Source organism: Cetorhinus maximus, chromosome 11 (genome assembly GCF_964194155.1).
Source record: "Cetorhinus maximus chromosome 11, sCetMax3.hap1.1, whole genome shotgun sequence".
NCBI lineage: Eukaryota > Metazoa > Chordata > Chondrichthyes > Lamniformes > Cetorhinidae > Cetorhinus > Cetorhinus maximus.
Window position 1 is genome coordinate 80,192,385 of NC_135889.1, and position 17,816 is coordinate 80,210,200.

Genomic DNA, 17,816 nt, shown 5'->3' on the forward strand with positions numbered 1-17,816 from the left:
TATATTCTTGAGATACAGAACTGTAAGGGTTCTTCGCAAGCCGGTTCACCCTATTAGTTCTTGACTTTAGGATTTATAAAGGACAAACTTACACGGACACAGAGTTTTAGACTCAACCACAAACTTGTTTATTAACAAAACACCCCCAATGGCCTAATACAAGAACTCTAAACTAGTGTAACGATGCCACACAACACGCAAAACCACGACTTATTAATAAAAGCCTCCAAAGAAAAACCCACAGGCAAAATCCCATGTTTCCGTCCCAAGGCTTACTCGGTCCAACTCAAACCCCCTCAGGATTTAGTTGCTACCCTTAAAACTATCCTTAAACCTTAGCCCCGATATCCCTCGGATCTGGCTGATACAACTCCTCACACGGTTGGTCGTTCTGGTGCGGGCTGTAGGTCCATGAATCAGGTTGACCATTCCTGATCCTCCTTGGTGACTGCAGTGCCAGACCCTACGACTTTGGCCTTTTATTACAAATTTATCGATAACATCAAAGGATATTTCCTGGAGATATGCTGCTTGGATGGTCAGTGCTTCGAACCCTTTTAATCTCTTTAGTTCGGTTCCTGCTTTGGTCCAGGCAAACCCATTCATAGCTATGTTGTTTCCATGACCGTAACAATGAACCCCATCCAGGTGTGATGTCTCTGGCTCCCTAGTTGATGTGCATATGATAAAGTCCATTTCTCCTTAGCTGTTGTCAATGTTTGTTTATATAATGGCCATTGTCTGGGGCCATCTGCTGGAATGGTCTCCCAGTTTCTTTAACTGGGTTGTCTGATGGCACCTGCTTTGTATCTTTGAGAGGATAACGTCCCAGTGTCTTTATATAGTATAGCCTCGGTTTCGGTATTGACATGCTTTGAAAATTAACCCCATGCAGTACAGCCTGTGTGTGTGTTGAGGTTTGGCCTGTTTCTTTTGCAGTGATAAGGGGACAAAGGGGAACCAGTAGATGTAATATATTTAAATTTCCAAAAAGTGTTCGATAAGGTACCGCACTTAATAAGATAACAGCCCATGGTGTTGGGGGTAGTATATTAGCATGGATAGAGGATTGGCTAACTAATAGAAGACAGAGAAGTTGGGATAAGGGGGGGCATTTTCAGGATGGCAACCTGTAACTAGTGGAGTGCCACAGAGATGAGTGCTGGGCCACAATTATTTACAATACAGATTAATGACTTGGATGAGGGAAGTGAATGTACTATCGCCAAGTTTGCGGATGGCACAGAAATAGGTGGGAAGGCAAGTGGTGAGGATGACACAAAGCGTCTACAGAGGGACATAGACAGGCTAGTGAGTGGGCAAAACTTGGCAGATGGAATATAATGTGGGAAAATGTGAGGTTATGCATTTTGGAAGGAAGAATAGAGGAGCTGATTATTATTTACATGGTGAAAGACTGCAGAAAGCTACAGCACAGAGTGACTTGGGAGCAGAAAAACAGAAAATGCTGAAGAAACTCAGCAGGTCTGACGTTTGGAGAAAAAAACAGGGCTGACGTTTCAAGTCCGTTTACCCTTCTTCAGAGCTATAACTGCTGAGTTTTTCCAGCATTTTCTGTTTTTCTTTCAGATTTCCAGTATCCGCAGTATTTTGCTTTTATTTTGGGATTTGGGAGTCCTTGTGCATGAATCTCAAAAAGCTAGCATACAAGTTCGACAGGTAATAGGGAAGACAAATAGAATGTTGGCCTTTATTTCAAAGGGAATGGAGTATAAAATAGGGAAGTCTTGCTAAAACTATACAACGCACTAGTTAGACCACAGCTAGAATACTGTGATCAGTTTTGGTCCCCTTATCCAAGGAAAGATATACTGGCATTGGAGGCAGTCCAGAGAAGGTTCACAAGGTTGATCTCGGGTATGGAGGGATTTTCTTATGGGGAGAGGTTGAGTAGGTTGGGCCTGTACTCATTGGAGTTTAGAAGAATGAGAGGCCACCTTATTGAAACATGTAAGATTCTTAAGGGGCTTGACAGGGTACATGCTGAGAGGTTGTTTCCCCTTGTGGGAGAGTCCAGGACCAGAGGGCATAATGTCAAAGGGGTCACCCAATTAAGACAGAGATGAGGAATTTCTTCTCTCAGAGGGTAGTGAATCTGTAGAAGTCTCTGCCGCAGAGGGCTGTAGAGTCTGGGTTGTTCAGTATATTCAAGGCTGAGATAGACAGATTTTTAATCAGTAAGGGAATCAAGGGTTATGGGGAAAAGGCAGGAAAGTGGAGTTGAGGATTATCAGATCAGCCATGATCTCATTCAATGGTGCAGCAGGCTCAATGGGCTGAATAGCCCACTTCTGCTCCTACGTCTTATGGTCAGTGTTTATGGCCATGAAGCGAAGTTTTTTTGGGTTTTAATAAAAGTGCAGTTGGAGGGGATTCCGATCCTACAAATTTAAATTCTATTTTCTGTGACTCTTCCTTTCTCAAAAACTATGAATTCATGTTGGGGTACAGTACCACAGATGCCAGCAAATGGCCATTTTGCATGTGTGTTTAAAAACAATATTTTGATTGCAAACTTCAAGAGGTGAAACCCATCATATTCTCATCAGAGAGCCACACGTATACTTTTCTATTGCAAGGAAATTTTCTTCCTTCTCCATAGCCCAGGTGAACTTTGGCCATTAGCATCACACCTAGCACCAATCTGCCTGAAAAAGCTAGCTCAACACAGATCTGGGATCAAATCTGGGATTTTCCTGATGCCCTGGACTCCGTCACTGACTGACTTAACAACCTGAGCTATCAGGGCAGCCATTTAAAAATGTATTATTGGAACTAATGTGCAAAATAGAGAAACAATACTCAATGATCCTGTGAGTAAGGCAATGATGTTGGTGTTGGGAGATGTGACTCTTTGTATACTGTTGGAAAGATTATCATGCACTTTGTAACTATCAGTAAAACTCCATTACCAACAAAATTCAATTGAATTTTAAATAGTGGATTTGAATGTCTACAAAAAGACTGCAACAGTCTTATCTCCAGTTACTCAACTGTTGAGACGAACACATACGGTTAAGTAGGAAAGTAATAGTTTCAAAATTAGTACATTACTTTTAACCCAGGAGATTTGATCAGCTTCCATTTATTTATAATCTTTCAGATCTCCAATAGTTGCTGCTTAAAAACAATTTACTAACAAACCAGGTAGAAATAGATCTCTCTCTGGTTTAACATTAAATCTACATTCTCAAAGAAAATTTAGAGGGTAAAGAATTTAAAGCTTCAAATTGTGTATTATCTATGCTGTTAGTGTACAGAAATGGAAACATTGAATATTGGAGGACTTATGAAGTTGTGAATTCTTAAATACAGTGCTAAATCAGAAAATATGTTCAAATTTGAAAGTGGACATATCCAACTATATAAGCCCAAATAATATTGACAGCGTTTTTACTTTAACATAAATATTGCACAATTTTTGCAAAGACAAGCATTAATTATATATCAACCAACTTAAGCCATTTTATACATTAGAATTCCCTTCCCCACCCCACAGCTTTCTAATAATTGAGTAAAGCATTGAATACAGGCAAATTGAATGAATTGCTTCAGAGTGATATTAGATATATTATTTTCAATTATTTCATTTTACTTTCACATGAAGAAGCAAAACAAATTAAATATTGATCTGAGCTACCAATTTCTTCACAAATAATTAATTAATTGGTATTTCTGAATCAAACTAACCTTTGAAACATTAAAGGCAGATGATATATATCAATTTTAATCCATTGCATATATTCCTTGGCATAACACTTTATATGACAGACATCCTTGTAACAGTTTAGTAACAGAACAGGCTAGTTTCTATCTACAGAAAGCTTCCACCAAATATTTGAAAGTTTTAAAATTTTTATTACACAATCACGTACCTATTGATTTGGCTTTAAGTTTGCAGTAAAGTGCAAGCCAAGTGGTCCCATAAATGCTTCTACTTGGTGGAGAATTAAAGGATTCACTGCAGAGCTTTCATTGGGAGACACAGGGCTGGATTTTACAGCAGGCTTTGGGACCCCAACGCTGGAATCAAATGGGGGTCAACAAGCCCGCACTTGCTGGCAGTGAGCTGAAGGCACAATCTTCCTGGGCGTGGGATCCTAATTGGCTGCTTCTGCCCTATTAAGGGCAGCAGACAGGCTCCCAATGCTGCCAGCCCAATCAGAGGGCAGCATGCCACCAGGAAAAGTGGGCACTCGAGCCAGGTCAAGGACTGAGAGGATGCCTCAACGTGAAGGTGCCCTCGGGGGCGTTAATTTAAATTAAAAATCCTGAGGGGGCAAAGCTCTTTGGAGTGGAGGGGAAAGCCCTCCAAGTGGAGCATTTGGGCTACAAGAGGGGCCAATCCTGTTAGCATCCCCCTCTTTGGGAGATGGAGCCTTTGGCTTTGATGGTTCTCTGGCTTGCGGCAGGGACGCCACCTCCATCAAAATGGAGGCCTCCACATGTGGTGGGGACAGAGAGGTGCCTCTCCACCTATGCCACAATGTTGCCATGCCTCATAAATCACCCCTTATAGGTGCCCCTGACATGCAAGCCGCCAATCTGGGTCCCCGCTTATCCATGGAAAATTTACCTGGTGGCGAGAATGCATGGTAAGCTATCCTGAGGTGGCTTTCCTCCATTTTGTCAACCCTCCCACCTCCCCCTACCCCCACAACCCCTTCCCACCTAAGTCTCGCCACCATGGGGCTGGGAAATCCAGCCCATAGTTTTGGGAACACCAGAGACCTGAAATGACAACATGGAAATACAACACTGCTGAATGTTCACCAGAAAACCAAAAATATTGGTTGGTTCGTTGCTGAACAATTGGAAGGCATATCGCTAAATTATAAAAGCCAGAAAGGCTGAAGACAGTAATTGGATTTAAAAAAATATGACAAAATATTTTCAATTGCATTTAAAATATTTTAGTCCTTATTACAAAAATGTGTTTTTACTATTATTGTATTCTTTTATGTACAGCATAAAATTTGTATGCAAAAATGTAGATTTTGTACTGAAATTATAAAAGGTGTGAAATTGTGATTGGTTTATTATAAGTGCACATAATTTTCACATAAAACATATATAGTATTTGCATCTTCAGGTTCACAATTAATAATTGAGTTATCACATCAAGTCTATTTCGAGACAGGACCCCTAATATTCCAGTGAATTGCAATGTGTAGTGCAAGAAGATACTGATGACTGTGTACTTTAAGAGGTTAATAATTGTTGAACAATTTCTCAGTTGTAGTTCAATAAATTTCAAAATATAATAGATCAACTTAGTTTTAGTAAATTATTAATGCATGTAGTTACATTGTAGTAAGTGTGTCCGCCTTTTTAAGTTTGGCAGCTCCTTCTCCTGAGCGAATAGCATCCAGTACAGCTTCATGAATTTCTCCCGGGTCACTCATTTGAGAAATTAAAGTAGGTTTTGATTCTCTTAAAGGAGATGGCAACTTTGATTGTATGTGCTGTGTCTGTATTCCTGCCACTTTGTAGAGATTTTTCTCTGTTTCTTCTACAGGAGAAGAAGTCTGTAAAAGATTACAAGACACCTGAAATTCAGAATGCATCAACATACAGTTAAACATGACAAATTCTGCATGGGTGGAGTCTAAAGCCAGATTTTAGTCCTGTCTCCCCGCGTCTTCTGCACAATTTCCCAACTGAAAGATAAGCAGGCATATTTGTCAGAGCAACCTGTCAGATGCACCTTTGAATTTTTCTTTCAGTTCCAAATTTATTAGGAACTGCCTGCCTCTTCTTTCCATTGAGCAGCATACAATCACTTTATGAGCAGGCGTCCCAACATATTACCATTTAATAAGATCATGGCTGATTTGATTGTAATCTCAACTCCGCATTCCCACCTACCCCGATAACCTTTCACCCACTATGGTTCTATTCTATGATTCTAAGTCACATTCAATGCTATCTTTAGGTTATTACAAATTATGGCCTTGAGATCATTTGGTATGTCTTTTTTTTAAGAAGAAAACAAACTTCTTTCTTTATATATAAAAATATAGCAGCATTAATTTATAGATTTAAGATTTAATAAATTCCACAATTATTATTTTTCCTAAAATTCTTCCTTTCTGCTTTGTTAGTTTTTTTGCGTGCAGCTGCTGGAACCTGATAAACTGATTGCATTGCAAAGCAATACTCCAACTGTTATGGAGACATAGCTTTTAGGAGATGAAAGATGGAGACAACGATAGGCACAGTTTTCTACGTCATTCCTCCTGAATATTCACCATTGGGTGCATTCCACTTGAACAGGTGGAGACTAACTAGTTAAGACAAGAAAGATTTCTTTTGAAATGGTTACAATTATCTCCAAGAGCCTTCACTCCATGACCTCATGGGGCCACTAATTGCAATCCTTACAAGCAAGTCCAGTTGAGCTTCTGGTCCCTTTAGTATTACTGTTCATGCAAATCTAGATACTTGTGATAGTAGCCCTTTGATAGCAGCACTGCATTATGCAAAATTTAGACTAAGGAGTTTGTCCTGAAGTTGTAAACTTGGAATTTCTTGACATTTATTTGAAATTTCTTGATATTCAGTAATAGCCCTGATTTCATGGGGGAGAATTTTCTCCCTGTCGGGCAGGCTGGGCGGGAGAAGGCGCGGAGCCACTCGCCATCCGCTGCACGCCACCATTTTAAATATAAGCCAATAAACTATAAAGGATAGCTGCCTGTGTCAGATGCTGTAAATCTACCCCTTAATCAGTTGTCTTGCACTTGCCATTGACATTTCACTTTTTGCTGGTTAGTGCTTTGAATGATTTGTTGATCATTTGCTCCTCAGAATGTCACTGGCCATGATAACTCAAATTAATTTCCTTTAATGTCGGTTCAGTGAAGTCCTGGAATTGAGACAACAGCCGAGTACACTAAAAGTCAACCTCTTTTACAAGCACCTGCCGTAATTGTCCACATTACCTGTGTCAAAGTGACCACTGTTGTCAAAAATAGGCAACTGTGATATTGTTGCCAGAAGTAGAGAGATGACATGACATTTTAAACTCTTGAAAGGCTGGTAATCTTTCAAAATCTCATGCCGGACATGGATGTGCTCGGGGGTGTTGTTGGGTGAACGATTGAATGAGCTGTCTTTCATAAATAAATCCGGGCCAAAATTTTCCTCAGGATGCTATTTACGTCAACTAGGCCTTATAACCTTATAAATAATGCAATAAATTGTGCTTAACATCGTAGAACATTCCTATTATTATACAACAGTGCTAGGATTTAAACTGAGCACTATCACAGGAGATCATGGGAAAAATACCCCCATTGGGGGGAGAAATGTGGGAGTGGGCAGGTGCACCTTCGATCGGCGCCCCCGATCAAGGGCATGCCGCCATTTTACATGGCCAGGCCAATTAAGGCCTGCCCACCATGACGTCCGCTTGGAAGCACTATGCACTCCCTGTGCGGGTGGGGGGGGGGGATTCCCTCAGCCGGGAGTGCGCTCTTGGCGCGCGAAAGAGCACACAGATCTCCGTGAGGCTAAGTGCTGCCTCAGGGAGATCGTCTCCAATTTAAAACTTTAAATAAAGAGGTTGAAAAAATTTCCCTGCCGTGTCCACTCATGTGACATTGTCACATGAGTTGGGACATGTCTATAACTTTTATTGAAAGATGTGATAAAAACTTAAATACCCTCATGAAACCTCATCCCGCCCGTGGATGAGGTTTCATGCTTTTTGCGAAGCCCACCAGGGCTCCCGGCCTGCCCGCCAACCTTAAGGTTGTACGGGCAGGTCCATTAATCACCTTAATTACTTTTCCAATGGCCTCAATAGGCCGTTGACAGGTCGGCGGGCGCAGAGCTGACTCGGCTGCGCCCCCGCCGACCTGAAAATGGAAGTAACATGGGGTGAAATCGGGAGTTCCACCGCGTCATTTTACATGTCAGCGAGCAGGCCTTTCCCCCGCTCGCCAACCGGAAGATCCTGCCCTATTTGATTAAAATTACATGACACATGTTGCTATTTACACAAATTTTCTAAAAAAAAAGGCTTCCTACTTGACGAATCAAAATTCTTCGAATAATCTGGCTGTAAACTTAATTACATTACTGATTAGGCACTCGTCTGAGTTTAATACGTGCATGGCAATTTATAAGAGGAATAAAGGTACATGTAAAACTACAATAGATTTGATGCAAGTCAAACATCAGAAAATAATTTTACATTGTTATAATGTTGTTACCTGTTTTAATATGTTGTTGTGATTGGACTCATTTGGAATTGATGAAGGTAGATGCAATTTTCTGTTTGCATAGTTAGTGGAACAAGATAGAGTTGATGAATCCGTTCCAACACTCTTGGGTTTAAGGGGATATGTTGCACTTGTTTGTGTTTTCTTGACTGCTGAGGACACCGCAAGAGCAAAAGGTGATGGTGAGGTAGGGGTGTATGTAGCAGCTACAGTAGTTCCGAGAGCTTTTGTGTCACTTAGTTTTACACGAATGGATGGTTTGCTTGGAACTTTGGGAGGTTTTGAAGGTCGAGATGCAGCTGTCCCACCAGATTTGGACATTTCTTTTTGGGCATTCCCTTCAGAAACAGCAGCAAATTCTGGCGGTGGTGGAATTATAACATCTAGACCATCTGTATTTGTCGGACCAACTTCCTGAAATGGCACTCCATTTTCCTCCTTCAAGAAGGTATTCTCTGTATCAAAGCTGGATTGAGGAGATAAACTCGAACTTCTAGCAAGTGCAGAGGTAACATATTGTCCTGAGCTCCTTTTATGCAGCTGGAGGAAGATGGATCCGGGCTTCATTTTTCTGTCTGAATCACTCTGGGCTCTTCTATTAACTACTAGCTTGGGTTGTACAGCTTCACTGTCAGCAAACAATTTGGAATCTGTTGTTTCTGGGTGATGGGATTGAGTTGTAGGATTAACGGGCAAACCTTTTGCACTTGTATTCAAGTGAGCCCCTTGGTGAAAAGCCGTTAGTTCTCTTATAACATTTGATAGAGGTTCTTCTGATGTATCAGGCTGCTTTGTGGACTTTTTTGAAGTGTCAGACTCTGGAACAACATCGTAAGATGATGTTTGTTGATCTGCTGTTTCAGTTTCCGGCATGATTCCATATGGGACAAATGCTTCATTTTCTAAAGATTTTGAAGGGACAATTTTATAGGTAGTCATCCCAATCTTTGGTATGTAGTCTCTTGTAATTTCATTCGAAGGCTTAGGCTTAGGCTCAGATTCACTCTTATATAGCATTGGAATCTTTGTTGGACTTTCTGGACTTCTGATTGCATCTTTGGTTGACAATGATCCATGGGAATCAGTGGATGCTAAAGATTCTGTAGCTGGTTGGTTAACAGCAGAAATTATAGCTTGCTTACCAGTGAGTCCCTGTTTGGTTGGATCTGTGGACTTTGTTGCAGCAGATACACACTGTTGCTCAGAAGACACGGGCAAAATGAAATTATTGGCTTGTAGGTGTTGTACTTTTTCAGAATTATTTTTCAAAGTCATATCATGGCTAATGGTACCTTCTGTTGTCTTGGTACATGGAGCATTCTGAAAATCCAGTGTTTCTTCAGAATTAATTTCTTCAATTTTCATCGCATTGATCTCCATTTTGATCAAATGAGAACTGGAAACATCTTTTGGCACAGGACTGGTTCTTGTATTTCTTGAAATGCTCACCACTTCTGAAGTCTCAGTCAACTTTTCTGCTATTCCTTTATCTGGTGGTAACGTGGAACTGAAGCTTGACATTCCATCAGAATCTCTCTGATACATCTCACTGTTTGTATTTTCTGAAATTGGTGGTTCTCCAACTAAAATGTAAGGAAAGAATGTGATCAGTTTGCTTGCATGAGAAAAATCACCATCAATAAATAATCACCATCAATAATGGGCTGAATTTTCTGGCTGACACGCACGTCAGCGCTTAAAATGTTGCGCGAGCATCCCAATGTCAGCGCGCGGGATCACGATATTTAGGTGGGTGGGCACTCTATGCAGCGCCACGCACGCCCGCCATTAGTTAAAGGCCTTAAGGCCCTTAACTCAGCAATTGACGCCGATTTTGAGGAGCCCGTGCAAACTTCGGCTTGGTGCACGGGCCCAACGGGCAGGCGGGTAAGTGATTTTTTAACAAACCGCATCCATGGGTGGGATGAGGTTTCACGTCGGCATTAAAAAAGTTTAATAAAGTTTTAGTGAAATTTATTTACATGTCCCTTCTCGTGTGACATTGTCACATGAGGGGGACAGGTTAACGATTTTTTTATTTTTCTATTTTTAAACTTTGAAAACCTTTCAGCAATCTCCCTGAGGCACCACCTAGCCTCAGGGAGATGTGCGCTCTTTTGTGCGCGTGCGCAAAAGAGCGCACTCTCACATTTGGGGAACCCCCCCGCCCACAAAGGAAGCGCATAGCGCTTCCCGTCGGGAGTCACACTGGGCCAGCCTTAATTGGCCCGCCCACTTAAAATGGCGGCGGGGCCCGTTTCGGCGGCTGCGATCGGCCGCCTGCCCGCCCGTCAAGGGCAAAATTCAGCCCAATAAGTTCCACAAGCATTTTTCAACTATAATACAGGCATAAAATAGAGAAATGTTCAACAAAAGGTCTATTGGGATCATTTGGTCATTAACAAAGCAAGCAAGCCTCCCACGGCTTTCCTCATGATGAGTGTCATATCTCAGAATTCCGTGGCCACTTTTCCTTGTAAGGGTCCAGGAACTAGTAATGTTTAAAAAGGTGTTTTAAGTTTAAGTTTGCTTTAAGGGATGAAAGTCACAGGACAGCACGGCCCTCAGATATGTACTTGGTTGTGATGGGGCATCTGAAATTAATATCCTGGGGATAAAAGGGATAGTTTGCAATCCAAGCGACCAGTCACACTCACTGATGAGGCAATCCTAGTAACTTGAACTCAGTAGAGCCATTGACCAGTTAACTTGGTGGATTCCACTGAAGACAAGGGGTGTAGTCATTTTTGACCAAAAGCTGACACTTGAATCAGGTTTTTGAAAGAAGAGACATGGACAGCGAATGGCAGTCAAGCATCAAGGTGCCAGATGAAGGTTGAAGAGACAGGAGATTGTAGGGTGGGATATTCTGTCCTGGGCTGTAAGTCAGGGGTCAGAGAAAGTATTCTGTTTAAATTAAGTAAAGATGATCCACCAGAGCAAGAGAGGCATCATATGGGGCAGGATTTTCCCCCCGTCGGGGGCGAAGCTGAAGTGCGGGCGCGCACAGGCGAGCCTCTGATCAGCGTGACGTCCGCACGGAAGCGCTATGCGCTCCCTGTGTGGGTGGGTGGAGGGCGGGGGGGGGGAGATCCCTAAACTTGCGTGCGTGCTCAAAAATATTAAAAATAGAAAAAAAAAATTCCCTGACATGTCCCCTCATGTGATACTGTCACATGAGTTGGGGCATGTCCATAATTTTTTAAAAACTTTAATAAAATGTTTAAAAACCTACATGAAACCTCTTCCCGCCCGTGGATGAGGTTTCATGCTTTTTCTAATTCCCGCCAGGGCTCCTGGCCTGCCCGCCAACCTTAAGGTTGGACGGGCAGGTCCATTAACTAGTTAAATGACTCTGTTAATGGCCTCAATTGGCCACTGACAGTTCGGTGGGCGCACAGCTGATTTTGCTACGCCCCTGCCTACCTGAAAATTTAAATGGGGCACGGTGACGTCGGGAGCTCCCCCCTACGTCACCATGCGTCATTTTACACGTTGGCGAGCAGGCCCCGCCCTGCCCCCTCGCTTGCCGACAGGAAAATCCTGCCCATGTTCTTTATTTTGTATCACGTACACAAAAACTTAGTTGTACCCATTGAACTGTATGATTCTGATTGCACCCATCTCTCCTGGAGTTTCACAAATGTACATGTGCATAAGACAAAGATGCAGTCCAGACTGCAGGACAGTTTCACAGTTGCATTTCCAAATCCTGTTGCCTTACAAATAGATATTGGGTAGCGCGATTCAACCACTCTAAACGTAGTGGGAAGGAGCTTGGGTGGAGCATAAACAGCAGCACAGAACTGTTGGGATGACCTGTTATCATGTAATTTCCATGTTAAAAATGCTCAAACTGGTTATGGGAGCAATTGATGTCAATAACAGATCCTCATTCATCACAGATTTAAAAAGAGGGGGTCTTCCCAGCTACACTGACTTAACAGCATTGGACACAGCTCTGGAATCTGGGAGTACTGGAAAGGAAGCTCTCGCTCTGACAGCTCATGGATGGGGGACTCGGGGACAATTCTGAGGGGGATCACAGGGTCTGGGAGATGGATTTGAGGCTTCTAGGGATATTAGAAAGAGAATTTCTAGGAACATTTGGGAAAGGTCTTGGGATCAGGCGAGCTAGGTGAATTGGGGAGTATGTACTTGGGTCCGGCAGCATTGGCTCAATTCAGTTTTCAGGGAGCATTGGCAAAGCAGTTTATCTTGCCATACAAATATATCATTGCCCAATATTGCATCTGCCTCCTTCTTGAATGTCTGGAGGTTCTGCTTCACATTTAGCATGGAAGTGCACCTGCACAGAACTTCCTCTTACCAATTCGCACCTATCACCCTCTGTCCTGTTTTGAGAGTTTAACATGAAACAGTGGTTAAACTTTTTTGAATAATTTACTTAGCATTTTCTCTGTACAACTGTGATATGCCTTTACAATTCCACCAGCCAAGTGATCACAAGGCATGTTGGTTCCTTTATATTGTAATTTTAAAAGGAGATTTGCACCTAAAAATCCATCAGGTGAACATTCACAGCCAATTGCTTTGAACTTAAGCACATGCAAATTAAACAAAATACGGATAATGCTAAAATGGTACAATTATTCTCAAAGCATTATTTTATTAAATCTAAGCATTTGTTGCTGATCGCCAATTGACCCGAGAACTGAGGAACATGCAATGCTACTTCAGAAGACAATTAATCACATTGGAAGTGTCAAAACATAGTCCCTTCCTAAAGTACATAAGCGAACGGGCAATCTGACACCTCATGGTCATTTTTACTGAAATGAGTTTTAAGTCCAGATTTTTATAAAAATTGAAATCAAATTCTCTAACTGCTAAACTGGGACTTGAACTCATATTCTCTGGATCATTAGTCCCAGCCTCTGGACTACTCATTTGGTAACATTAACAGTACGCTACAGTGTCTGTGAAAGTGCAATACAGGACATTCTCAGGAGAGAGGCTGTAACATAGAGTAAAAATAAAACATTTATTTCTTCCTACAGTAAGGAGAGGAATGCCAAAGCTGGGAAATGGAATAACTTCGCATTTCAGTGTCAACATCTAGAACTTCCATGTCTCGTACAACATAGCAGGGTTCAGCTTCTTTAACTTTTTTGCAATTATGTGCCTAACTTTAAACTACAAGAATGCCTCCTACAGCAGCAAGTATTTTCTTAGCCCATTTCTACATTCGTAATTTTCATAGCTTCTCCAGGAAAGAGTTGGACTAAATTAATAAATCCTATCAATCTGGGATAAATTCAAATCACAACTGATTTATGTACACCCTCCAACATGGTCTGATCATTAGGTGCCTCCAATCCAGACCATGTGACTGACTCTTAATTCCCTATGGAGTGGTCCAGCAAAGTGGCAATAAGTGTCACCTACATCCTGAGGCAAGCACAAATACCAATAATGCACCTGCATGGATTTTTAAACAAGAAAATTGAAGATAATCCAGTTTATGGATTGCTTCAAATGTTAATCTAATTTTGAAGACTTAGAATTCCAGGAATATTTATTTCTTTGTTGTTTGTATATGGTACTTACCAGATGTGTTTGCCACTAACAGATCCTTATCCATATCTGCCATCGTCGAATTTTCATCCTTTTCCGTTGCATATTGGTTACAGACATCTTCAGCTGTACTTACTCTGTTGAAATACAAGTAAAAAATAATTATAAAGTGGAGGCAACTGTGGGCTTGTATTTGTTCATATACCGAGTTTGCAAAATGTTTAATAACTATAAAAAATTGGGGGTGGGGTGGGGAGTGAGGATTGTGATGGTGTTATAGAGAGAACGTTTATAGTTATGCTGCCCAATACTTCAAATTGATATATGTCAAAGCTTTAAAATCATTCAAAAATTAAAGCATCACTATTGGATCCATGCACAATGATAAAATGTACAGACAATGTAAATTGGCTTCAAATTTTCAACAAATGGAGGGTTAATGGAATCCACGCGTGGTGTGTGCTGAAATATCAACAAATGTTACAAACAAAATAAATCAATAATCTATGGACTGGAGAAATTTGATAATCCACAAATATAAAATTAGTTTTGCAGAGGCAGGAAGTTGCTCAGCAGTAATTATGATTTAGTACAGTTTTGAAAGCCCAGTTATACCTCATTCAAAAAGCCATAATCATTTCAAGTGTTTACTTAATGTGAATAAAAGCATAAAAAGTACAAGGTTGCATCAATTCAGTGATTTCTAATTGATACTCTTCAGTGAGGACTTCAACAGCGTATCCTGCAGAGGAACAGTGAATCACTAATAGCAACTTCTGGATTTCTGCCTTTAACTATACAAATGCAGAATCCACAAGTTGCTGTCACTTTCACTGGGGAATGACAGTAAGTGCTGAAAGTCTGGGTCGATGTGTTTCCAGTGGTTGAATACTGCTTAGTAAATGGCAACAGGCTTTAAGTCTTCAATATTTTACATCACTAAAAGCCTCTCTTGCCTTATATTTGTTCTGGAATTTTTACATTCTAGACAACTAGAAACAATGTCATAATACATTATACCTCATGTCCATACCGCTGTTCATAATCATAAGCGACAGCATGCAAAAGCTTGAACTCCATTAAGTGCAATAGTAATTTAATACTTAAAAGATTAGACTTTAGTAAATTGAGCAGACAATATTTTGGGAGCTGTTTAAACAATGTTTTAAAACAGTCATCCAAAGTGCACAAGGAGCTACCAACAATATCATTAACCAGTACTTACTTGCCCTCAAATTTGGTATCGGTTTCTTTATCTGTCACAATAGAGGAACTATGCACATCTGAGTTGCCAGGTTCTGAAGTCTGTGCATTTTCAGAATTGGATGGAACATCTATGGAAACCTGTGCGCAGAGTGGTGTTTTTCCTTTTCGAACAATAGCACCTTCTGCATCATCATTGTCTAGAGCTCTTATCTCTTCCGTTTCAACAATCTCTCCAAGGCTATGTTCAGATCCAATGCCAGCTGCACCCACAGGAAAACAAGAGTCAAGTATGTGAATTAATGATCAAGTGGCAGTACTTCATCAATTTACAAAGCGGGTTATCAAACTAAAAGTTTCAACAACTGAACACACATCTTTCAGATCTGTATTTTAATAGGATTAAACCTCAAAAGAAAACCTCAACAAAAAAAATCTGCAGCAATGAGATATGCTTTCTAAATAATTTATTCATCAGATAGTAAACCTGCTCAAATTCAGCAGGCAACAAAACAGGCAACATACACATTTTCCTTTGCTGTGTGGTCCACAACATTCAACTTCAAAATGTACTGAAAACTTGTCAGTGCCTGCTGATGACGACGTCCATTACAAAAGTATCATTGTTTACCTGCAATGCACTGCCACATTTGTTTCCAATGTTTCTGACCTAACATTAATGGCAGCTTACTTCATATTTGACTCATATGGTGACAGTATATATGGTTTACTAGCAAAAACCCACTACTTTCTAAAATAAAAGCAAAATACTGCAGATGCTGGAAATCTGAAATAAAAACAGAAAATGCTGGAAAAACTCAGCAGGTCTGGCAGCATCTGTGGAGAGAGAAACAGAGTTAGCGTTTCAAGTCCAATAGGACTCTTCTTAACTCAGTACTTTCTGCCTGAATTTGCAGACTCTGGCTACTGGGTGGGTTGTGGCATTAATTGATGCTATTTCCTTTTGTGCTGGTGAATCCTGAAGTTATCTGTTTTAAGGTACATATAATTAAGGAATGAACTAAGATCAATAAGTGATTGCAAACAGGATGCCATCCTGACTTTCCCTGCCTGTCAAAACCTGCAGCGACCCATAACAGAGTTCAGCTAATCCCAATAGCTTGACTGCACCTCCCTTGGGACATATTCCTTTCTAAGCTCCCAGTGGCCTAAGTACATAATTGGCACCACCTCCCATAGCAGCCATCCACTCCAAAGTGAATACTAATGTTGGGACCTCAACCGATTTCCATCTGAGAATTGCATCTGCACTTGGTGCACAGGACTGCTTGAGAAGTTCAAAGGATATTTCAAATGTTGGCCTTCAGAGGGCTTAGCTTGCCAGATCCCAGCCAATAGATCAGCTACATTCCTCCTCCCCCTTCCATTTGATATTGAAGCTGCCAAAACAATTTTTCAAGCCCAGCATTCCCCATTTACAGCACTGAGCCGTGTGTTTGGATGTCCGACTAAGGAATGTTCCATATACGGACTGAATGCAGAAGTGCTGAGTGGATCCAGCTTAAATTGGAATTGGGGTGTAATATTTCATATGCAAAAGAAATAGTCTATTTCCATTCTGCCTGAGAAAGAAAACAGCAAACTACAGGGGAATTAAAATCACAAGATTGGACATCACAGGATCAGTGCTTAAGACAAAAATAAGTTTCCTCATGGCTGTTCACTATGAATCCACTGAATCAACTCTCCAAAAATGCTGCCATGGTCAGCTTCAACTTGTTACACCAACGTAGCCAGGACAGGACATTCTAAGCCCTAATGGAACGCCCGCCATACCACATTCACTCGGCATCCTAGTGAAATGCTTTCACCATTGAGATGTTTGGATTTCCAGGTACAGCCAGTCAGCACTCATGTCAACAACAAACCTACCCAAAGTGACTGTAGGCAATAACTCAAGTACAGCCCACAGTGACTACAGCACTAATGTCCCTACCATTGATGCAGGTCCATCTGTGACACATAAGAGTTATGGGTAAAGGCCTTCTTTAATCCCTACAATGGTTATGCAATCATCCACCATTGCTACTTCGTCAACTAAGTTAGTCGAACAGCACACTCAAAGCCAGCTCAGAAAAGTTCATGGGACACAAGGGCAAACAACAAATGAGACAAATCAAATACATAAATCACTACTATTGTAGAACTTAATGAAATTAATTCAGTTATTCAATCTTGTAGTCTGTTATTCTTTCATTGTGCAGAAGTTAAACCATTAGTTGTCCAAAAGCCAAACAAGACAAATGCAGTACACAGAAAAAAATGGGTCGGCAATTAACAATTACACACCTATAAATTTTCTTTGGGACATATTTAGTGTCAAACTACATGGTTCTTAACAATGGAAACATTTTCATACTCATATCTTTGTAACAAACATTGAAGGCAGTTGTGAGCTTCATTGTCATCTTGTCATCACTGAACCATAGATGATTGGCTATCTCTGCAGGTTTTCAAAGGCCCACATTACACTTGATAAACATGGCCCTCCTCAAAACATTCCTGCTGCCCGGACAACAGACTGCTGTGGTAGGCCCATCTACAACTTGTGAGCCTTTTATGCCCTGTGCTTCTGGACCTCCTTCTGGAAAGGTGGGTAAAATTGTTATCATCAGGAAATATCTTGGCGCAATTAGGAAACTTCAGATTAGTTACAGTTTCGCTGGTATTTCTAGCTCCTTGAATTCATAATCCTATTTACATCTATAAAGTTTACCTTTTCATGGGTCTCCTATGACAGCTAAATCTCACATAAATTGCACATTTGTAGCATTTAACTAAGTGAAGGTTAATCAAGCTTAGTTG

General features: G+C 40.9%; 1 protein-coding gene across 1 annotated transcript in view; it reads right to left on the minus strand.

Annotated features, from left to right (window-relative positions):
• Positions 1-3,071: 3,071 nt before the first annotated feature.
• The window catches only part of cobll1b (cordon-bleu WH2 repeat protein-like 1b), a 189,275-nt gene continuing 174,530 nt past the window's right edge, over positions 3,072-17,816 (minus strand). Inside the window, exons 11-14 of the mRNA XM_078552302.1 lie at positions 15,013-15,253; positions 13,821-13,918; positions 8,241-9,832; positions 3,072-5,549 (exon numbers count right to left, since the gene is read on the minus strand). Of these exons, the coding sequence (XP_078408428.1) occupies positions 5,325-5,549; positions 8,241-9,832; positions 13,821-13,918; positions 15,013-15,253 (2,156 nt within the window). The 3' untranslated portion in view covers positions 3,072-5,324. The remainder of the gene's footprint in view (positions 5,550-8,240; positions 9,833-13,820; positions 13,919-15,012; positions 15,254-17,816) is intronic.